This window comes from Dermacentor variabilis, chromosome 2 (assembly GCF_050947875.1).
Source record: "Dermacentor variabilis isolate Ectoservices chromosome 2, ASM5094787v1, whole genome shotgun sequence".
Lineage (NCBI taxonomy): Eukaryota > Metazoa > Arthropoda > Arachnida > Ixodida > Ixodidae > Dermacentor > Dermacentor variabilis.
Window position 1 is genome coordinate 46,547,836 of NC_134569.1, and position 24,067 is coordinate 46,571,902.

Sequence of the window (24,067 nt, forward strand, 5' to 3'; positions counted from 1 at the left end):
GCGACATCAAGTGGCACTTAATGTTGTCACTTGTTCGTGTCGGCTTGTCTGAAGCCTTTTGAATCATATGTCATATTACGCAAATAAAAAAGAGGCAGGAAAGTACTCAAATGTAGGCACAGAAATGTCGAATGAAGAGCTGTTAGTCGCAACGCGCACGCTAAATAGCGCCACAATACCGCGCCACAGCAATCGCAGAGGCTTCACCAAAGCACGTACGTAGTACTTTCACCTTGCTCATGCATGTTGTTCAACGTACGCCTGCAGCTGCGATTGATAAGCAAGAGACCGTGTAGATCAGCCGCAACGTGTACAAAAAGAAAAATCTTAAATCAAGTCCATTTAAGTCACATTATGTTAGCCAAAAGTCTCGTAGTTATTTCTTTTCTTTTTTGTCATTTCGCGGTTGTCATGTCTCGGGGGGGGGGGCACAAACAGCTGGTCTTATGTTACTTCACTCAACAGGCTCACTGCCCCTGGTGGGTTTGATTCACTGACGCGCCACCAAAATTCCAGTCTCCTCTTAGTCACTTCTACCGCTTCCCACTGTCCTGTTCTTTCGGGCGATAGTATGGCGAAAGCCTACTCCCTGTCGGCAGTGATGCCAGGTTGGACAAGGCAGCGTAGCCCAAAGCTACAGAAACTAGCCCAAATGTAGCCAAACACAAAAATGAGCAAAAAGATGTGTAACCAAGTATAGCCATTCTTATTCTCAGTTTTATTTATATATGCATTTTCAAATTTGACTAGGGCAATCCCATTTTGCACAACCCGTCGCAACAAAATGGCCGTGACGGACCTTTGATATCAACAACAGCGACATCATGCTTGCACACAGAACAATTTTTTGTTGGCCCTGGAAATGCAAGTTCTAGCGAATCCATACAGAGGGCGAACCTATCGAAATGAATCTCGAATGTAAGCCCGAACAGGAAACGTGGAGGAAGCTTCGCCTTTATGAGTGGAACGCAATAACATTCAAAGATCCCTGACTGCTTCTCACGCTTCCCGGCAACTGCAGCTTACATTACCGTAATGTTCACCTACAAGGCTGGCGGCGAACGCTATACAAAGGCGAGCCTTTCTGGTTCTTTTCCCCCGCACGGCGGGCGCCATCGCTGCCGTAAAAGTAGTGACACGCTTTGAAGCACTTTGAAGAATGCCGCCTCCTCCTCGCGCGCTCTGGCTGAGGCCGACGCCGCGTCGCTATTGGCCTAATAGCATCCCGTGGGCCCTCGCGCCGTGCATCAACGCCATTTTTGCTCGAGAAGCGTCTACGGAGTGGCGACGAGCGCATGTTGGCGCCGTTACTACGCTCGAGCAGTGTAGGCGGCGCCACGGTCGAGGAGGGAGCGTGAAAGAGAGGAGAAACGAGGAAGAGTGCTACTTGTAGCCGTGCGTACGCATAACGACCTACTGTATAAACAGTAGGTCGTGGTACGCATATTGATAGCTGTCGCTGGCCGCACTTTCCGCGTCGCCGTTTTGTAGCGGATCGAGGCAAAAGTGGTTGTCCTCGTCTACTACGGCGGCGACTAGCTCCCGCCTGCAGGAAATAGTCGCCGCTGGAGGACGAAAACGAGGACGACGATGATGGCGAGGACATCGCAAAGCACATGCAGGCGTAGCAGACGAACGATAATAGCTACACGAAGCTTGCGTGCTGGCGAGCGCGCTGGCGTGCGCACGTCACAGTTTTATGCGATCACGTACCCAGCTGTGTTTACATTCTTTCTTTGGCCCATCTCGTTGCTCTCGGAAACCGAAAGTTGGACTGGTCGCTACAAACGAAGACTCCAAATAATTACCTGTCGCGCTCTGGAGCAAATGATGTTTCTTGACGTGATTACTGGGTCATTAGCTACTTATTGCATAAGATCGAAAACTTTTTTTGCAGTACTCGTAATATGCTGCAACCACACCGACCGCCTACGGCGCTAGCTACGGGGAGAACCCGGATTACAGGAGACGCGAGAGCCATGCGGGGAAAACAACTTCAGGGGACGCGTGATAGTCGAGCATCCCCACAAACTAAGAGAACCGTGGTCACGCTAGCTGGCCACTATGCATGGTCTAGCTAGCAAAATTAGATGACTGCAGCCTTCATAGGTGGAGGCTGCGGACATGGAGACGAGATTGAAATAATTTCTCTCTCTCTCCCACGCGGGTAAATTTTCCTAGATGTGAAAATGTTCGTGTGAGTGGCCACGCGACACTATACGCCAACCTTCAGTGCCATCTAATAAGTGGAAAGGGACATTTAAAAACCAAGCCCACTTTGTAACAATACAGATACAAATACCTGTATGCGTCTTTCTGTCCTTTCCAAACGCGCTTGCGCTTGTGATAGGCGCCCCCGACTGCAGTCTTAGAAGAATCTGCGGCGATTAAGCGGTAATTGCTAGAGAAATCTTCTAGTATTACGCCGCACCTGTTTTGGGTCCCGGATCGATGGTTTAAACCGCGGTATTGCTCAGGATCGAGCTTATTCGGAACTTGTCCTGCCTCTACGATGAGCGAAGTACACCCGTGAGCAAAAGTATACGGACCAGGGACAGCGCGATAATGCCGATTTTTTTCTTCTGCCTGTCAATACAACTTGGAATTGAAGACTGCGGTCAAACTTCGTATTGCGAACTTTCCATTGTACTCGTCAGCTTCAGTTTATGCACGTTAATTGCAAAGAAATTCAGTTTTTTCGGCGACCCTATGGTCCGTATACTTTTGCTCACGGGTGTACGTGAAACTTCTCCGTACACCGTCAGAAGCACTATGCAGCGTGATCATTTGAAGCGTGAAATTTTACGGAATATTTAAAGATTTCCTGTGGCAGATAGCATAATTATTATCTTCGAGCTGAATTATTCGAAGAGACGGAGATTACTAGCACGGAAAATCGAAACACCTTATGCAACTAACAAAAATACTAATTATTTTAATTAATGACTTTATGCCACATCTTGTAGTTTACTGATTGTAGCCGGAGAGCTTGAAATACGTATCTACTTGAAATGAATTTCCAGGATGACACCAGTTTCGAGATATTATTTCCCGTAGCGTGCGGCGAAATACATGGGCGTTCCAATTACATTCGTGCTTCAATGCATAAAAGCGTTTTATTAAAAAAAAAAAAAGGTATGTGGAACAACTAGTGCATTATTATGGCGGGTTTGATGGTGCATATCTCCAAACTGGTGTCATTCTGGAAATTCATTCCAAGTACATACGCCCTGCAAACTCACCTCTTACAATGTGAATTGCAATATGTGCGGTAAAACAATTAATCAGAAAGTTCATTAGCTATGTTTTTTAATTAGTCGAATATGTGTTTGGATTCCTTGTGCAAGTAACGTCTGCCTCTCTGAAAGATCCGGACTGAAATAATGTTATCTGCAAGAGGCAAGTTTTAAAAATTCCGTAAAGTTAACTTCAAAATGACTAACCCGTACACTCTTTCAGCGAACACTTTCATATATGTTTAAAAATTGCCGGTGTCAGCTGGCACAATTGTAATACAGGTCTGCTCGAAGAGGCGGACATTATACTTGCACAAATAAGTTAAAATGCATAATCGACTCATTAACGAAAATTCGCTGAGCTTTTAACCAATTACCTTACGGCACACATAGCAATTTACAAATTCCAGCCGGGGAGTTCGCAAGGCCAATCCACTTAGAACGAATTCTCAGGACGACGCCAGTTTCGATAAATTAATTCTCGAACTTTGTGGGAAAATGCGTTGGCGTTCCAGTTACTACTGCGCTTCAATACATACAACGAAGTTTTCACAGTTTCACTCGCCAGAATTTGCAAATTGCAGTATGTGTCATAAGGTAATTAGTTAAAAACTTAATTAGTACATTTTTGTTAATTGGTCGATTATGCATTTTAAATTTTTTTGCAAGTAATCTACGCGCTTCTTTGAGTAGACAATTTTGCTTGTGCACTAGAATTGTGCAATCTGCCACAGACAATTTAAAAGAAAATGGAAGTGAACACCCGTATATATATACACATACATAAACACACTTCTAAGCTCTCCCACCTCCTCTCTACCTCTACATGCGCAACCAGCTGCCCACACATCCTCTTCTTTTTGACTGTTCTGTGTTATATGTTATATGTTATATATATATATATATATATATATATATATATATATATGTATGTACATGAACGATATGTATAACTTGCAGTAACTCGCCTCTGGAAGTTAGATTTCAATTTATGTTATTGTCGTGACTGATCTCTGAACGCTCTGAACTATCGATAACCAATCCAATGTCTGCAAATACAACCAGCACGAGCACATACATATGAAATACCACCATTAAACGGGAGAAACGCGTATCTCTTTATAGGTAGGATAAAGTGCGTCACCTTCCAGAGAAACTTGGTGTCCCACGGGCTTCAGTCGGAAGTCAAATAGTTCTGGCTGTTGAGTTTAGTTTACTGCCACAATCGAGACCCTGGGCACAACACAAGGGGCGGGGGGCACACGATCCCACAACCTCCCCCTCTATCGGGTCCGTCACTGATAGAGCCAGTAGAGCTGCGTTGCTGGCTGTACCATGGCTGTACGCATCTGCGCGATAACCGCACCACAGCACACTTGTGGAACTGTAAAGTAACTTGAACGGTGTAACTGAGCTAACCAACGGCGGAGGACGCAGTCACCGTGGCAACATTAACATTGCAGCCAGTCCATGACCAATCATCGAGAGATAGAAGCCAGTGAGTCCATCAACCAGCTGCCCTCGCTTATATCACCTTACATGGAGCCGGGAGAAGTTATAAACATTCCCGATCACCTCGTCGCGGCAGTTCGTTTGCAGCACATGGTTTGAGCCGCACGAGATTCGATGCCACGCGGGGATTGCCCAAGCGCGTCCAAGTAAGGGTCGACGTACCGGCAGCACGACTACACCGGCTACGATTTCCCGGCTGATAAGATAACGCGCTGCGCGCGCCGGCGCGGCATGCACGCCAGTCGCAGTGGTCGCACCACCCTCTGCAACAGCGCTCTTCGTGAGCGAAAAACGAATCAGCAGCGAAGCGTCGCCTGCTGCTGTTCAGCCTGTGCTAAGCGTGCCGCGTCGGAGCAGTTGAAGGTCGGCGCCACGGCGAAGCGGGCTAAACAGTGCGCAGTGAGAGCAGTCATGTTTTTCAAGCCTGTTTTGTCCGTAGTCCGCTCGAATCGGGTACCATGGCTGCTGGGACGGAGTCTGGCTAGTACGGCAGTGGCGGGATTTCAGTCGAAACAAGCAATCGTTCTCAAGGCGTGTGCTACGAAGATGTGCCGTTCCGTGCAAACCGGTCCCTGTAAGTAAGCTTGTTTTCGGAAATCGCGAGCTTGCCGATAGTTATCGAGACAAAAATTAAACTGTAGTGATTCCGCAGGACAATCAATTCGCCTACTGCACTAAGGAAAACGGCAGTACGTTTTGCTTATACTTTGTTCAATTTTTCAGCGAACTGGCAGGTTGCGCCATGCTTTTTCACATTTCAGCGCCACAGTTTAAATATACATTTACATTGACAAACCAAGGCCTGCGCTGTGTGGCATTGCCCGTGCCATGTGACTACGCAAGTTCTACTTTGAGTGAACAGGCAATGTGCATTGTCTACGCTGCGTTGGAGGTTTGCGTTGCGTGCTTTCGCACCCCTTTTGACACCGCCCTATTGGAACTGACCCTCCCCGTCTTCGTTGACACCTTTGCTCATAGTAACTACAAATAGATTACCGTCAAGTACTTCAGTTTGTTATTTGTAAAATTCCACGCCTTTTTCTTTTGCCGTAAGAAAAGTTGTAAGTCTGCGTTTGCATACTCCGTGTGTGCCATCAGTTTCATTGTCAGCAATGTCGGAATTTGAATTTTGATGCTCGACACATCCACATTATCACACCAGGTTTGTTACCACTACTGGATTCGGTTGTGGCAACACTTAAAAAATAAGCTGTGTGATATGATTAAAATGGCCTTGTCATTACTGGCAGGCAACTGTGTAGACATGTTTCGATATTGTGGGAAGGGAAAGAACTGGACATGTCTTGTGCAAATAAATGAACACTGTGGTGGGAAATCAAGCACCTCGCTTTTTCTCACAGTGCTGTTTGTTACAATACAATTAGTTGTCAGCTGCAACATTTTTTTTACAGGAACCATTGCTAAAGATAGCACCCTGGTGTCAAAACAGTGGCATGACATATTTTATGTAGCTCTGCTTGGAAATTCTATAAAGTTTTATAGGAGCTGTGCTGCAGGCTCACACTAACAAACATCATATATAGAGTCGTGTATACATTGCTAAATAGCTGTGTGGCATTTCAGGCTTTAGTTAGAATGTTAGAGAAGCCATGCATGAACTGCATAATTCTACCTTTGTGCAAACTCTTGCTTATCTTGGATATTTTTCTTACCTTGTAGATTTGGGCCTGTTAGTGATACATCACTGACTTAACAGCTTGCTAGGAAGAAAGACAAAATGTAAAAATACACAATGAATAAGAGCAAATACCATTGCATGCAGTTCTGTGCACTAATTAGGTTTTTATTTCCGTATACATGCCCTTCTATGTCTTTACTGGAAGTCAGCTCAGTGTTTGTTGTGCACTGTAAGCCAGCAAGCTCTTTAACAAAGAAACACCATCATGGCTATTTGATGCGTAAAACGAGGTGCAAAAGAAGCTTATTTTGCACATGGAAGGCCGTTACACTTAACACAGTTTGCATGCAAGATGTTCCAGTGATAGCTGAGATGCTGTACAGCCACCTACACACAGTTGTCAAAGGCAGTATTGACTTTAAGCAAGTGATCAGTTTAAAATGGAACAATGTTTTACAATGAACATTACGTAGGAAAAAAAAGGGGGGGGGGGCACTACGGCCATTTGAATATTTACATCACGCATGCTATATACAGCAGGCACATGGGTAACCTGGCTTTCCACGAGAGTGATTACTGGATAGGTGATAGTTAAGTGAAGCTGAACACCTTTCTGTCAAAAAAATTGCACTGCACATTAATTTTTTGTGTCACTTTACTAAGAATGAAATTTCAGCAAGCTGGTGCGCATTTATGTTGCTAAAAGTTTATTGTGAAAAAATAAATTTGAGGCTTAACATTTTGAAACTACACAGTGGAAGTTGTGAGAGATGCTGTAGTGGAGGGCTCTGGGTTAATTTTAACCATCTTGAGTTCCTTGACGAGCACACAAATGTAAGTACACAGGCATTTTCACATATCGTTCCATGAAATATGGTTGCCAATACTGAGAATCGAACCCACAACTTTCTTAATTTAGCCCATCCCTATGATCATGCGAATGCTACCAAATTCTCTACGGAATCCATTTTCTTTTTTTGTTGCACCATTTTGTCCAAGTTCTCAACAGTGGGCAAAGAAGGGAAGCCTCAGCCATTTTGTCCACTGACACTCGCTTTTGCAGGTATTGTGGGCACTCGCCCTGTGACAACGTCGAGTGTCAACTTCCAGGACCTAAGCTATGAAGACCTCAAGGCTCTGCTGCAAGGTGGCGACATCCAACTAATTGACGTGCGTGAGCCTGCAGAGGTGGCTTCCTCCGGCAAAATTGGCAATGCCATCAACATTCCATGCAAGTGGCCCTTACCTGTTGCAAGTGTATTGATCAGCACATCACCACTTGACATATGATTTGTTCATGATAATATTGTGCATAACCATTAGAAAATGAAATACAGCCTGGAGAGCACACATTCATTGCCATTATGGGAGCATGTTATCTGTGGGTATTGTACGAATTGCAGTGAAACAAAGTGAAGTTGAAACAATGCACTCAAGATAGCAACCGTGTTGTCTAGGGCAGATTTAATGTTTCAGCTGTACTCCCCAGATAGAAACCTCAGCATTACAGAAATAGTGCTGGATGACCTGTGCAGGTGATTACTATATCACTTACCTTTTAGCAGCATCACAGTAGTACATAGCAGAGGTTAAGTTTCATCACAATGTAACATGCACAGCATTTTTATGATTGTCACAATTGATGAGTTTGTGGAGAATACGACTTCTCCTCTAGTGCAAGAGGAATTTATTCCTAGCACTGACAATACAGGAACAAGTTATCTATTATTGAATGCAGGGAATAAAGGCAAGCAGTGTCTTGCTGCCGATTAGTCTGTGCTGAGAAAGCTTGAGGAAAGGGAAACGAAGGCCAGATAGGACAAGAGAGTAGAAATGTATAAGTGCATTCTGACTTGCAGCATAACATTGTGCTTTACAAAGAAAAAGCAAGAATACTGCACTGATGTAGCCTTTCACCATCTCATTGTGATAACCCTGATTGAAACAATCTACTTGAAAAGCATAATAATTGTCTAGCCAAGTAAGCCGTAAGCACATTTTACAGCTAAGTTTGGTAGCATTAAGGTACTGCACAAGACTGTGACACAGAAGAAACAAACCCGTAGAACAGTTTGGAAATAGTTGCAGGTAAACATGGGAACTATCACTATTACTATGTATAAAATGTCGCTGCACACTTTATCTTGGTTTGACATTTGCTATGTCGTTATGTGAAAATTGAATCTCACAACTGCAGCTAAGTGTCAATAGCTACATTGCATATTAAACATCTAGAGGTTATCCTGACTGCATTCGGCTTCATGACTGTGACATAGCACTTCCTCCCTTTGACCCCTACATCTAGTTAGAGCCATCCATTCATTAACATAAGGATTTATTTTCTTCTGTGCACTAATGTATGCCTTCTTTGAGATTTAGCAGAAGTTACCTAAAACATCAGATAACAAATTATGCTAAATATTACTTATGGTAAGTATAGGCAGACTTGCAACTGTCTGGTTAACAATTGTGATCCCTTATATGCACAAAAAACCTAACGGAACATTGAATTAAACCTCCTTGATGAAAACTGAATCACGACAAATGCATTATCTGGCTACATTTGTATAGCTGTCACCCACAATTAAAACATGCCTCACTTTCGTGGTGCATACTGTATATGTGCAAATATATGAGACTTTAACCTTCTAAATGTATTAGATGGCTCAGCTAGTCAACACGATCCTGGTTAATTTTGCTTTGGATGACGTCAATGGCAATAATTTCATTTTCAACACAATTTGAATGAACCCAGCATGTTCGCTTCATTTTTCTTTTACTACCTAGATGGCTGCACTAGCAATGCTTGAAATCTAGTTATTTTGCTTTTTCTTGTTTTAATACATAGACGCTAGCACTTTTTCAGCGCCCAGTTATGTTGATTCACTATTTGTGTTGTACAACATAGAGGGCAGCCATTTCGCCAGCACTGGAGGGATGCGTTTATTGCGGTCGTTGTTTTCTTGTGAAAAGGTCAGCTGTAAGAAATTCTTCATTCACACAGTTCGTTTGCCATTTCTGCAGTGGGACAAGTGAAAGACGCTCTCCTCATGACTGAGGAGGCCTTCCAGAAGACCTACCATGCACAGAAGCCCCAAAATTATGACCACAACATTGTGTTCTACGGCCTTGGCCCCATCAAGAGCCATGCTGCACTCAAGCTTGCTCACAAAGCCGGCTATACACAGTATGTGTGCCATGTTTCTGCAAGTCATGACAAGCAGAGAAATGCATACAATGCGCATGGCTTAATGTAACAGCAAAATTTCTTGTGCAGCCAGCCTGTCCGACTCAGATGGCTCCAGGGTGGCATAAATCTAGGGAGAGAGAGACTATAAAAAAAAGAACAAGTTGGGAAGGCACTATATGAATTTTAAAAGCGTGTTACGCTTGAAACCAGAGACCATATTTTTAATCAGTCATTTCCAGTCATACTTTTTCAGCACAGTACTGCAGTGCAGTCATGGGCTTTTGTGTAACATTTTTGCTATTCATGCTGCCATAGTACTTCACAGACCTGTCCACAAGTTTTCTTGATTACATCTTTATCTGATGGTTTAAAGCAAATGCCTTGTGAAAATGGTATCTTCAATGCTGCTAGTCAGAACTATATCCTGAATTTCAGACTGTGTCTCATAAGAGAATGAAATCATGCTGGCAATCGTTTTAACACAGTTGGCTCCCTTCAAGACAAATACACAGTGGCCTTGGAAGTGTCCAAAACACCAGGATGTGCAAGAGTAACTGGGCAATGTTTTACGAACTTCAAATGAAACAATCAACAGTGGTTGAGCAAGGGATGTTTCAGGCTGGAGCCAATCATTTGGACAAGAACAATAAATGCCCCGACAAGAACAAGTCCCCTTGTCAAGCCGTTGGATCCAGGCTGAGACATCCCTTGTTCAAGCACTGTTGACCACTTCAAGTTCCAATTTCCCCATGAAACTCAGTCGTGTTTAAACACAAATAAGGAAACATCTACTAAAAAATGTGAAGCATTGTGTAAGAAAGCTTTGCGTAAGAAGTGCAGCTGCACTTTCAAGGCATTTTGACATAGAGGGAGGGAAAGGAAGAAAAAAAAAAAGATAACCACTGAGACAGCTTTTGGTGCACCACTTCATAACCACAATATGTGGTGTAGTTGTATGGCCCACCGCTAACTAAGAGTGCCTGTCGTTTCTTAGGCCTGTCCGTTCGGTACGGGGCAATGTGAATGTTGTTGATTACAAAAGATCCGCATGGTTACTAGCCTTAAAATGTTCGCTGCAGTTACTTTGGTGACATCTCTTACATTTTTAACAAATTTAGTTGAAGTGAGATATTGTTGCACTTGGCCCTTAAACTTGGCTATGTTTATTTTCACTTGAGTGCTTTAATGGTGACTCATTTTATATGTACTCCACTGACCAAGTGCAGCAGTTGCATCATTGCTGCTGAAAATGTTTCCTTGTTGGCAAAATGTGATGCTATGAGTGGAATATATAGAAGTATAACTGGTTCAAATTGGTATACATAACTATCTGTTTCCAGTGCCCGGGAGTACAGCGCCGGCTGGGAGGATTACCAGGCAAAGAAGGGCAGGTGATCCCTGCCTTCACCACCATATTCTTGTTCCAGGAAAGCTCATAGAAGTCATCTTAGGCCTTGCTAGGCAGTCTTCCAATGCCAATCTTTACTGCATTATCATACAGACGGTACTGCGATTTAAGTTCTTAAATAAAGCGAATCGTTTACACATTTTGCAAGTCCTGATGCCTTAGTAGTACGAGAAATTTATACACAAACATGCAGTTTTCAGAGACCAGATGTTTCTAGTGTATACAATATATCTGGCTTATTTCACTGTATAGTACTTGCAGGCAGCTTTCTGTGGCAATAAGGGAAAGCTGCAGAGGCAAAGCATACACGTGCAGTATTGCTGCTGTAAATAGTCTGTCTCATCCATCTTTCATTGCATAAGCTGGTGAACAGAAAGCATGAACATTTTATTTACTACAAGATATCAAAATTGTGCATAAAATACACTCAGAATTAAATCTGAATTTCATATTTTTGCTTTACTCTTCCACATTTGGCACATGTGAAACCATTGCAAGTAGCAAGCTAATGATTCCGTATGTGCTTTGAAAAACCGTAACACTGCTGTCTGCCAGACCACTTCACACAGTAACACGTTGTGGAGCTTTGCCCCTGTAGCTTTTCCCTTCATTGCCACAGAAAGTAGTCCAGAAGCATATAGCCAGCAACTTAAAGGTATTAGACTCTTTCATGCACAAAAGTTTTTGTGAGTAAGACTATATTTTTTTAAAAAGGTGCTGCTGAAAAAAAAAAAAGCCTTTTAGTGAGGCAGGTGAGCATGCTGGTGACCCTGGGTTGACCACCATGTGCTAAGGGTCTAGCAGTCACTTTTGGTGTAGGCCAGCAGAACAGATCCTGTCTCCTAGCAGGCACAAAGAGACTTTGCATGCCTCGCACATCCATGTGGTTCTCAAAAAGTGGGCATTTGTACTGCAGACAGCACACCACTGTAGAATGCGACTTTTCGGCTGGTGCTTTCAGTTAAGGATACATATTGTAGTGTTTACATAAGGTAACGACTTTATTATCTTGCCCACCTCGGTGATGGGGGCCCAGAAAAGAACACATTCCAGTAATTTAGTTGGTGTGTACAGTTTGCACCACTGCTAAGCATAGGCATTTGTCTCGAAGACCAACATCTGTGCCGAGGAAAGTTTCAAGAAAAGGCTTAAGACTTCACTTGGACTTATCTCTTTGTTCTGATTGGCAAATGACACTCTACTGTATTATAAATGCTTCAACAATGAATTTTGTAGGACAGACTCCATATAGGCAGCTTCGCATTCATGAGAGGAACATCTTCATCAGTCTCTGTACCAGGAGGCTCACGCACAAGTGCTTTTCTTGTGCAGGCTCTTTATCTATGCATTTTAGTAGCAGTATCATTGAGCTTCAAAGTCGGAATCACTGTCATTTGAGTTGTCACACGCTACGAGACTAATATATCAGAATCTGATCGCATTTCCACCAACTCCTAATACGAAAAACCGACCAATAATGATAAAAACCAGCCTTCTAAGACCCCTCAAGGTTGGTGATCACCACAGGCAATCACCAGCTTCAGTGATGTGTCAAATTATAATAATGGAGTTGAGTACAGCTGAAACTCGCGATGACGAAATCCCGCAACGACGAAATTCTTGCAACAATGAAATATTTTTGTATCCCCGGCAAAAGCTCATAGGCTTCAATGCATTTCATAGCTCTCGACGACGACAAAATGTTGCTGTACTATGACCCCGCATCAACGAAATTTGTTGGAACATTACCCCTAATATTACTTACTTGCGCAAGTCTAGCAGGCTCCAAAATGTGCTAAAATGCGGCTGCTTTGCACTAAACTTGCATAAAATACCACCACATTACACTTGCGTGGGTGCCGCCATTTTCGTTTACAAAAGCAATCGCGCGCTGGACGCGATTGCCTGTGCTGGAAACACGTCAGGCCGCCATCGTGTTTGTTGATCGCCCACTTGAAGCGGCACGCATGTTGCTAGCGGCATGTGATGATGGTTTTTGCACACCTATACTCGGGGACAGTGCATCTTGGCAGTGCATAGAAGGCTACAGAGGTGGGACTTGTGCACATTCGTGTTACTCCGCTAGTAGTCCGGCAGCTTACAGCTGATTTCAGTGTCAGTTTCGCTTTTGCTTGCTCGCAGCGTTAACACATTTATGAAAACGTATACAGTGAACTCTCATTTGAGTGAATTTCAAGGAACCGAAGGAAATAGTTCATTTAACTGAAAGTTCACTAAACTGAATATTCACTAGACCAACATAAGACATGGCATACAGAGTCAAAAGTTTGAAGTGCAATTCATGGAGCAAAAGACATGGCATCCATAGTGTTAGAAATGTGTGAAATGGAATTTGTACATATCAACAAGAACAAGGTTCATAACAGTTATAATGCTGCCTTTCTCACTTGGAAAAAAAATCTGTAATCTTCTTCTGCACTTGTACTGTTAAAGCACAGGAAGTAACAAAACTGTCCAAAGAGTCAATGTTTTTGTACACTTCTTCTGGCACAGCTTGCTGTTGAGACACGAAGTCTGTCAACTTTCCAATGTACCCTACAACCTCAGCTAGAGTTATAGGGCTTGAAACTGGCTCGACAATGGCCTCTTCTTCGTCTTCTTCGCCTCTTCTTCAAAAGAAAAAAGACGACAATGCCACGACTAGCCAGTCAAAAAAAAAAAAAAGCACACACCACGTGGTTTGTGATGTGACAGATCGCCGCTTTACTCTGGTGGCGTTGTAAGCGCCAGCGATGTTACTTTGTTTATGGCCTCCGAGATTACATGCTTGCTCGTTTTATGCGGGCGATCTCAGAGGCCATGACTCGTTGCCGTTCGTTTTCCGCGCCGCCGCTTTACCCCAGGGGCGCTGTAGCGCCAGCGACGTTACATTACCGCTGGAGCGGTGGTTTAATGAGGGCGGGCATCGGTTCTGATCGTAAAAATAAGCCTTGGTCCTCTGAGCGAGTTCGTTAAACTGAAATATTGACTGTTCCGAAATTCGTTTAAGTGAAACATTTTTGCATAGAATCTATAAGAAAACTGCCGGGGATTTTTAAGAAGTTCGTTATTCTGAAATATTCGCTAAACCGACGTTCGTACAACTGAGAGTTTACTGTACATGGAAAATGTGAACGGGAGAAAGACATTCCATTTGTTCAGTGTGCATATAGGCATCTATTTGCTGTATACAGTTGAAACTCAATTTAACGAAGTGAAGACCACGCTCGAATTATTTCGGTAAATCGGGAAGCTTGGAAAATCGAGTAAGGGATTTTTCCTTCGAAATCTAAAATTTTAACGCAGCGACACCCAAAAGGTACCGCGGCATTGTATTTGCTGCTAACGTATTCCCGCACGTGTGAAAAGTTTGCAGGGGGGGGGGGCGCAAATACCGCTGCCCCTAGCGCCATCTGGTACGTAAGTATGCTAGTGACTGCTTAGTCCGTTGCTATGTGCATGGGTGTGGTGTGTAGCCTCATAAAGATAAAGCTAGGGCTGTGACTAGGATGCCTAAATGTTTTAATGTGATAACGCCCTTGAAGAAAAACCTATCTGCATCAAAATTAGAATTCGCAGCTTTATTTTACTCGTTTATTTTCGGAAAAGCTTCGTTAAAACCAGTTTAATGCAAGCTAGTTTCGCCAATTCGGGTTGATGAGAACATTGAACTTTATGGGTACTTGCCCGGGAATGGAAATTTCTTTGTTTGATCGGGAACTTCGTAAAATCGGGTTTCATTAGATCGAGTTTTAAATGTATACAATGATATTCTGTAAGTCTTCCGTTTTTCTTTACTGAGTGCATTTTGCAGCCATTATAGTGCAGTGCGTAATGTGCGCCTCGCTGAGAAGAATGCAGCAAAAACAAGGAAATCCAAGTCCCACCGATGTGGAATTGTTAATGGTGCTTGAGATGGCGGTCGTGGCATGGAGTGCCAGGCATTGGGCTGTGACAGAGCGGTCGTCTGGGAATACACCTCCCTTGCTACAAGAACGCTGGTTTTGGTGCCACCCGACGGGCATCGCGTGCTGCTTCGGTGCCGTAATGTCGATCGATCGATAGTACAAGATACGATCACTTTTGCACTCAGCACCAAACATGTCGGCGCCTCCAAGCGACGGCATGCACTGGAGAAACGCTGCTGCATGCATGGAACGCTGTTGCTCTGCATCCAGTGCCTAGCTACACAAAATCTCGCAAAAGTGAACTTATCTCTAAGAGCAAATGACCGAGAATACTGCTCTATGACGGTGCTGCCACTGCTGATCGATGCATGCAGCGCACTTTGTACTGTCGGCAAGCTAGTCCAAGTAGGCTCACGGAATTTCGACAGTAATGTTTCATTCTGCAACTGATAGCACGCTAGCCTATCTGTGGTGTCTCATTTCGCAACAATAAAATTCTTGCGAAAGCGAATTTTTTTGCATTTCTCGCCGATTTTGTTACTGTGAGGTCCAACTGTACTTCATTTCTTGCACGATACTAACTTTCTATGCATAAAACACGTTATCGCATGCTTGAAACTCAATAAGGACATAACTGAAGTTTCTTTCCATACAAGACTTCTGGGTTCAGCATGTATCACGTCATGGATGTCATTGCAGTCGGGTTAAAATGTTGCCACACGTGACACTGGAGTCCAAAGGCTGTGTGCCATGACTCTTGAAGTAGCAGGTTTGAAAGAGTGCGTCATATGAATGTCGACATGCGAGACTCGCACGCTTCAAGAGGAACAGAATACAGAAAGGGTGACGAACACGCTGCAATGAGTTAAAGGATAGAGAACCACAGATTTGTCATGCCTGTAGAAATGTAGCTTTAAGGTGGCATTTTACGTATAGCTACAGCTTCCAAACCCGCATACGGAATGGACAACTTAGACCAGTCCTGTCTGACAAATCAATCCAAGAAGTATTATTTTATTTAGGACTGAACACGAAGAAGGAAAACAGAGGGGTTCAGATTTTTTTTAAACCATGACCGTATAAGGCCAACAGGCAGTGAAACCCAGGAAAGCATAGGGGTAATTAGCTGTCACAGAAATTAAATGTAGAAAATAATAAAGAGAAATGAAAGTGGACGAGAAAGATAACTTGTTGCCAGTAATATGTAATGTGAAGGCTGTAAGCTCAGTCCTCATCGACAACAAGTTATCTTTTTCATTCATTTTCATTCATTTTCATTTCATTTTTCTTCATTATTTTCTATATTTAAATTTCTACCACAGCTAATTACCCCTATGCTTTCCTCGGCTCCATTGCCTGTTGGCTTTATATGGTATTTATATAGGACTGTTGCACAATTATAAACATTCAGACTAAGAAGGCAATCACTCCGCTGTAAGAAGCACAAAAGCTCGGGTGATCGTCAATGTTTTTTCACATAAACCCATGCATAAAAAAGTTCACTGTGTACACCTACATCAAAACATTGCAGTATCTTGCTCACAGTTCCTTCAGCTCCAAATGAAGGTAAAAGTGGGCATCTTCTTGTGTGCCTACTCTTCAGAAGGCATTACTTGAAAAGGTTAAGGGCATTTAAAATGGAACTTGTGCCTTAACTGTGTGCTGGCAGCTGGTGGTAACATTGCATGGCAGGCATGGCAGCAGTTGAATCTCCTAAACTTGGACACTGGACCTGCAGTATGCAAAAAGCAGAACCCCACAATGACAACACTGCCAGCAAAAAATTATTCTAATAGCATTCAAACGCATTGATCCCCACTAAATTCCCCATCGGTTCTGTTGCTGAAGACCGCTATGCAGCAAATTTCTTTTAAGAAAAGCATGAAGAGATCTTGGGAATGTTTTATTGAAGGTTCATTGTAACAAATCCACTGTATCTATGAGAATCTAAACAGAGGTCTCCAAGCAGCTCTGTTAAGCAGAGCAATTTTGTTGAATTTATGAGAAGTACATGCAAATTCAGTAAATGAACCTAAAATATAAAATATCAGGCCAGTGGTAGGAGATGTTATAGCTTCACTTTTCACAGGGAGGAGAGCTTTCCAAGGAAGAAAGTGATGTGGACATAGGACAGGGTTACTGTGAAAATATGGTACCAACTTCCATGACACAACTTCCTGTTTAAAATTCATAAATTGTAGTTTACTATTCATAATAAAAAAAAGTCTGTAGTATGTTGCATTTTCAGAGGGGAGAAAATGCATGTTGACGAACTTCGCCCCTCATGAGGCGCCCTTAGGATGAGGTACCCCATTAATTGCATGCAATTTGAAGAGCAGAAGAATTATACGGCAACTCCTGTGCTGAACATGACAATCACGCTATATACTCATGTCATGCCATGTAGGGAATATTCAAATAGGGGCCGCAAAGGTTTTGTGGCCGCAATAAGAAAGATAGCGACAACGCCACTGCGCAAGTGCGAGATGCAAATAGGGTTTTGCATTTGCATTTGCGTCAGCGACGCTATTTCGGTACCCCAATAGCAGCGACCCAAGCTCGAAGCAAAAGTTTTGCGTCAACAAGCATGGCACAGCCATCAAAGTGCCTGCTCTCGCGGTGTACCACATTTGACCTCATTCGCTAATACCATTTTTAACTATGCACCATGTGCGATTCTGATCACAGTGGCTCTTTTGCAAAGCCTCACTATCACCCATGAACATCGAAAAGGCCTACCTTTAATCCTAAACTCTGACATCCTCCTTTGGCAAACTCTGCGGTACCATATAGATGGGTTTGATGAACACCGAAATAAAGCGAATGCAAGACAGTACAATGGCACTACATTGCACGTCTGTCAGAGAAAAATGTGCGAATGGTGAACCGGACGACTCCAAAGGGCCCATAGTGCTCGTAACTCTATGGACAGGCCTCTGTTTCCTTCTATGATGATGATGATTGCAAGCTGTTGGTTTTGATTTCAGTTTTGCTGGCTGCGAAGCATCAACGGAAGGAGGGTTTCACTATCATATATGCTTAGGCGCAGGCTCGGCGCAATTTTCCGCTAAAATGGCGCTTTGCCGCAGGATGGCGCAAAGGCATGGTCGTGATGCAGTTTGGCACACTTGGCACAGTTGTTCCACCACTGCACAAATGCTCTGGCTTGCGCGCACTTTGCCTCCGTAGGTTTCCCTTCACTGCCACAGAAAGTTATCGGCGAGCATAGGCTGAGTATATGCTTCTTTTAAAATGCAACATCGATCAACTATTATCCAGCCTCGAGGAGACACTGCTCATGTCACAGGACTTCGTGAGGAACTAGTAGAGATTTCGTCTTTGTTCTGATACGAGTGCATGAAGTGTGTCCTCGCTATAGTTTTAATGCGGTTTGTAAAGCAGGTTAATCCTGAATGCAGTGCAAAATCACGACACCACGCACATTGTAGTATTGACCTACAGAGCCAACCAATAAGTGTGCCCAACAGCATATCTGAGCAGGTCTGCCGAGAAGATGTCGCTTGACTGACAATCGTGCTCCAATAAATTTTGCCCAAATTATCGGGCTTACAAAAGACACCACTCATGGTAAAAGCAACGTGCTTAGTTTTACAGAAGTGTAACTTACTAATCTAGCTTAACTACACAGTCCTCTATTGCGTCCCTTTATGAACACATGCGCACATTGTTAAAATTTTTGAGGTCTTTGCAGTGATGTGTTTGTAAAAGAAACAGGCCTACCCTTGGTACTGTCGACGGCTGTGGAAAGTCATTGAGGTCCGAAGCTGTACATTCTGCCTGTTGTAGAACTCCGAGAAGTCCAGTCGGAAGCCTAGTCCTTGAAGGTTGGTGTCGTCATGCCGGGACAGGCTCAGCAGAAAGTCCTGCACTAGACGCTGCAAACCCCCGCTCCTGCTAGTCAACAAAAACTGTTTTGTCAATTCAGTTGCAAATGATGGTGCTTGACATCTGCTCAGTTAAATATTTCATATGCCAACAGTTAATGTTCTTTTTCTTTTCAACCTGACAGCATCAACATCTCCTGGCCACACATCTTCATGTGGATACTACTAAATGGCAGTCTGGTGCAACAGTCATTCAGCAATCGCAAGACTCATGAGAAGCATGTGGGTTTTTCTTAACTGGAGGCTTCTTTGAGAACATTAATTGTGGCTTCCTTTTTCTTAGGTGTTCGTGTTTGTTCTCTAAAGGGTAGTATAAAGTTAAGTGGACACTTCAGAACTTGAAGTAGTCGCTGTTAATCTGGAGCTTTCCTACACCCTTAAGCATTAAATTCAGGCAGACCATTAAATTCAGGCAGTTATAATACAGTGTGTCTGTAAAGTCATGGTGCATTTTTGACCGGTCACAGGAAATGAAAAAAAAAAAAAAAGAACACTATAGAAATGTGCAATCTTCCCCAAATAAAAGAAAAACTCTCCAAGTACTTTGACATGTTGGAATTGTATGCAGTGCCACAATTTCCCGAAGGTGTCATCTTTCAAGATGACGGCGCTCCTCCACACTATGCCAGCACTGTTTGTGAATTTCTGGATAGACCATTCCCCCAGCGGTGGATAGACAGGCGTTCCGTCAAGGCATGGCAACCACGATCCCTGGATCTGATGCCATTACACCTTTACTTGTGGGGTTATGTGAAACATCATTTGTACAATGAACGTATCAACATTAATCATTTAAAACAGAGAATCACAGATGTTATTCACTCTGTTAACTGGATGTCCTTAACCGTGTGTGGGAAGAACTTGAATATCATTTAGATGTTATATGTTATATGAGCTATATGGGACCCCTTTCACGAAAACCTAATACATTCCCTCGAACTAATTTAAAACAATGCAACTCATTTTATTCCTTGTAACTACAACTATGCTGCGGGCATATCTTCAATGAAATCAAATCTGGGTCTTCAGACGCTAGCAACACGTTGAAGAATTTCCCGCCTTTCATATTTTTCATAAGCTGTATCACCACCCTACTCTTCATTCGAAATTCATGTTGCAACCATATTACTTATCTAACCATACTGATCATCAACATAAAATTAGAATTGGTGCAAGTAACTTGACATATTTTTACATTCATTTTTGCCACGTATAGTATCAAAGTATTGGAATGAACTTCCCTCCAATATTGTTTCCATTAATAACAATGATAATTTTCAAAAAGCACTAGCTAATATTGTATAATAGCAAGCATTTGTACGAACTACTGTTGCTTGTTTTATTTTTTAATGTTGCTTACATATGCCATGTTCTATTACTGTATTTATCATACTTTCAGCTAACATTGTATAATTAGCAGATACTGTGTATAAACTCGCAATATATTTCCCCCTCATTTCTTGTATAACCCACTCCCCTCTCTAATGCCAAAAAGCCTTGAGGTTAAATAAATAAATAAATAAATAAATAAATAAATAAATAAATAAATAAATAAATAAATGTGTGTAGGGGCAACAAATGGAGGCCACATCGAACTGCACTGAACAGGTATGAAACTTGGAGAGTTTTCCATTTATATGGTGAAGATTTCACATTTCTATCTTGTTTTGTTGGTTTCCTGTGACCGGTCAAACATGCACTATGACTTCAGGGACACACTGTGTATTTGTTCCGCATTTCAATTGCCACAACATTCACTTATTTAACATTCAGAAAGAATTATAAATTTTCCAGCACCAAGAAAGAGTAGCATTAAGAGGCTGAAACAACCAGTCATGCAATAAATTTGTGATGACTACTGTCACTCTGTGTGCGTGTGTGGTGAGGAAGTGGGCCCCACATACCTACTGAGCACAGACATGCACAGAATGACAATCATTCTCTGTCAAGTTGTAGCTGAGGCTCGTTACAACGGACTATGATAATCCAGCAAAAAAAGGTGCATTCTATTCGAAATCCATTCTATCCAAAATTAAAGTCTCGGTATGTTGTAAAATGGCGGAACTTTGCATATACTGCCATTTATAACCCGTTGGCGATTGAAAAAATTATAAAAACATTGAAATTAAAATTTGTAACTATAGGTAAGAGGTTTGCGCCGTAATCGTACAGCTACGTGGTACTGCGTCTTTCTGTCCATCGTTTTCCAGACGCAGGTGGCTCACAAATGGCAGTTTCCACACACTAGAGCATCTACACATCCGCATAACAGCAAGATTAACAACGAGGAGTCGACCAGCCAGTGCAGCCTTGACAGTCGCCTGGCCCAATCGTGTCACTGGTACCGATGACACAAACACCGGCTGCTGGAACAAACTGATGTCTTAATTATATCTTTTGCGACAAGCGATGACCACAGTCAAATCAGTAGCACGAATGAGAGCTGCGGTACGTGGCAAGTTCAACTCGGAGCCCGCGTCGGGCCGCTGCTGCACTTCATACAAGACGGCTCGACCACATCACGCACCTTGTAGTCTGGATGCTGAGAATAGCAGCCTATCTTCTTTTCTTGTGCGAATTGATGCAATGTGAAGTAAAGTGCACTCAAAAGGGTGCATTTTGCAATTGTCAGTGGCTGTTTTGAAGTGCCGTATGAGAAGGCTTCCCTTCGAGGATAGTTAGGCCTGGTGACACCCTTGGCACTTGCTCAACACTAAGCTGACAACGGCGGGCAACGTAGGGCCACTTACGTGGTTGACACAAAAACGCCCCGCTGGTGGGGCGTTTTTGCTGCTTGCCGCTTGTGCATTCATTCCTTTAAGGAAATGAATTTTCACAAATGCCGCCAGCGGCCAGAAATAGTTGTGTGCTGTGTAATACCACATGCACACATCGCTGCAGCAAACTAAGTTTTATTTACCCCGTCTAGACAAAATTTGCCATAAGGGCTGCCTGTTGTAACCAATAGTCTGTTATAGCCGGGTTCGTTAGAAGTGGGATTTGTCGCATTTATAATACAGTAGAACCTCGCTGATACGTTCCCGTTGCCTATGCTTTCCCCGCGCCAACGTTCGCAATCGAGAACACAAAAAATGACCCAAAAGAGTTGTGCTCAATTTTTACCAGTTCCTATGTTCCCGGAAAGCACGATTTTTCGGCACAAACGTTCAGTACGTCACCAAACTGCTATCGTATGATACGTTTTCCGGCCTCTAGATCCCATGGAAACAAGAAAATGCGCGAGGTGTGCGTGATCGAAAACAGTACGTATATATAGCTGCCCAGCGCGGCACTTTTACCACAATACTCGCCCGCTCGTCTCATTTGAAAACGCCGGCGCACACTCAATTTCTCATTTCGGTATCAGCATATCTCCTCCGGGGTTGCCGCCCGCCGCATTCACAGCTATCACCGCCAATCCTATGTCAATAGGTCGCATTGCTGTTCTCACAGCGCATGGTGCCGTCGGAAGCGTAGCGCACGCTTTTAATAGGCAATAACCAAAACACGCCGCCATTCCCTGCTGCAGACTGCAATCGTATATGTTTTCTGGCTGTTAGATTCCACGTGAACAAGAAAAGCCACAAGGTGCGCGATCGAGAACAGTATAGCCACCTGCCTTGCATGAAAATGACGCCGTGCACAGTTTCTTATTCCGGGACCAGCAAATATCTGCCTGGGTCGTCAGATGCCGCATTCACAGCTATCGCCGCCAGCCATATTGCAATAAGCACATTCACCTATCTGCTTTACAGCGCGAGTTTCCGTAGCGCCATTTGTAGCGTACTGCATGCTTTTAGAAGGCGATAATTCAAATGTGCCGCTTTTCCCTGCGTGAGGCGGCTTGATGTGGGCATTACGTTTCGCAACGGCGGCATCCAGCGTCATCCACCAGCTTCATTTCATTTTGGTTTCCCGTCGGCCTCTTAAAACACCACGCAATAGGCATAGTGTACAACACAAATTGTCTCGGGCCGCCGGAGCACCACCAGCTAGACACGTGTCAGTGTCTTGTGCCGCGACGATCCATGCAACACTTCGCATTACGTAGATGTCAACAATAGTTGAGCCTGTCAAATTTTTTTAGTTACTTTGGAGCGTACATTTTCCCGGTTAGCACGTTTTGTTGGCGTTTTTTTTTTCCAAAACGCATGAACGAGGCTCTACTGCATATGCAAACCAAGCTAAGAGAGAAGATTGGTCTGTTATATTGAAAGTATGTTGTATACTTTTGTTAAGTTACTATGGGTGTGGATTCATTGCAACGGGTCTGGAAAGTACTAAAAGGAGAGAGATTGATATGCATATTGAAGCGATAACTCGATAGCTGAGTGTGGGTGTAGGCCAGTTGGTTATTCACGATTTTGGGAGGTTACTGCAAGAAAACACGAGACTAGAAGAAAGGGTTTGAAAAAAGACTTGAAGAAAGGGACTACCACTTCGTCTTGTCCCTTCAAGTCTCTTGTTTTCTTGCAGTAACTTCCCAGAATCATGGATAACTCAATGCCTATTTGGGGAAATGCATAAGGGTAAGGGGTGGCAGGGCTAGTCAAGCTGCTAAAATGCAGCTCTTTTTGCCACACCATTTAAGTACATTCTGTTCTGTACTGATGTGGTGAAATAAGCCAAATCTAAAAAAAGAATCTCAACAATGAGATGAGCTGGGCTGGTTGGTGCAAGTTGAAAGGAATAAAACAGTATGAAGGATGGCACATGCAGTGTAGACACGTCACTCCCTAAGGAAGTTTTAAGTGTGAAGCTCCCAGTAAGCGAAGTGTCTATTCACATTAGCCTGAAGCTGGAACCAGTCCTTGAACTCGAAAGTTTCTACAAAAATGATGCGGTGTAGCCAACCTCGATAATATTTTTCCGCACAATGTTCTGAAGTGAATTCTTGCTCTTGCAGTTTACACTGTACTCTGTCATAGCGATTTCATCATAAAAATATACTTACTAACCCAGCATTTTGTATGTTTCTTAAAGAGACACTTGGCATTAAAATGGTTAAGGGAAGAATGCACAAGGTCATCTGAAGCCAACTTTCTGCTGCAAACCAAGAGAAATACACATAGCACTCACTGTTCCTGTACTGGTTGAACTGCCACACTGATGGTTTCCTCAGCAGGTACCAGCAACTACCATACTTTTTCTATTGAAACGCCTCTTTGATTGTAGCATGCACTTCAATTTTTATACTTCAATAAATTATATGTGTGAGTTCCTCTATATTAAACTTGCCACTCTTTTGTTGTAAAAGAGAGGGTAATGA

The 24,067-nt window shown here is 43.2% G+C and overlaps 2 protein-coding genes across 2 annotated transcripts in view; one reads left to right on the top strand and one right to left on the bottom strand.

Annotated features, from left to right (window-relative positions):
- Positions 1-5,019: 5,019 nt before the first annotated feature.
- LOC142571772 (thiosulfate:glutathione sulfurtransferase-like) lies at positions 5,020-11,127 on the top strand. The gene is made up of 4 exons (XM_075680363.1): positions 5,020-5,322; positions 7,451-7,618; positions 9,412-9,574; positions 10,918-11,127. Exons 1-4 carry the CDS (start codon positions 5,160-5,162, stop codon positions 10,970-10,972), a joined length of 549 nt encoding a protein of 182 aa, XP_075536478.1. The 5' UTR covers positions 5,020-5,159; the 3' UTR covers positions 10,973-11,127.
- A 4,764-nt stretch (positions 11,128-15,891) lies between these two features.
- LOC142571771 (gamma-tubulin complex component 3 homolog) overlaps positions 15,892-24,067 on the bottom strand; it is a 60,535-nt gene continuing 52,359 nt past the window's right edge. Inside the window, exons 22-23 of the mRNA XM_075680362.1 lie at positions 18,635-18,789; positions 15,892-16,625 (exon numbers count right to left, since the gene is read on the bottom strand). Of these exons, the coding sequence (XP_075536477.1) occupies positions 16,607-16,625; positions 18,635-18,789 (174 nt within the window). The 3' untranslated portion in view covers positions 15,892-16,606. The remainder of the gene's footprint in view (positions 16,626-18,634; positions 18,790-24,067) is intronic.

Coding starts and splice junctions, on each gene's coding strand:
- LOC142571772 (XM_075680363.1), top strand. CDS start 5,160: ATGTTTTTCAAGCCTGTTTTGTCCGTAGTCCGCTCGAATCGGGTACCA. Junction 7,619..9,411: donor CAATGCCATCAACATTCCAT/GCAAGTGGCCCT, acceptor CCATTTCTGCAG/TGGGACAAGTGAAAGACGCT. Junction 9,575..10,917: donor CACAAAGCCGGCTATACACA/GTATGTGTGCCA, acceptor ATCTGTTTCCAG/TGCCCGGGAGTACAGCGCCG.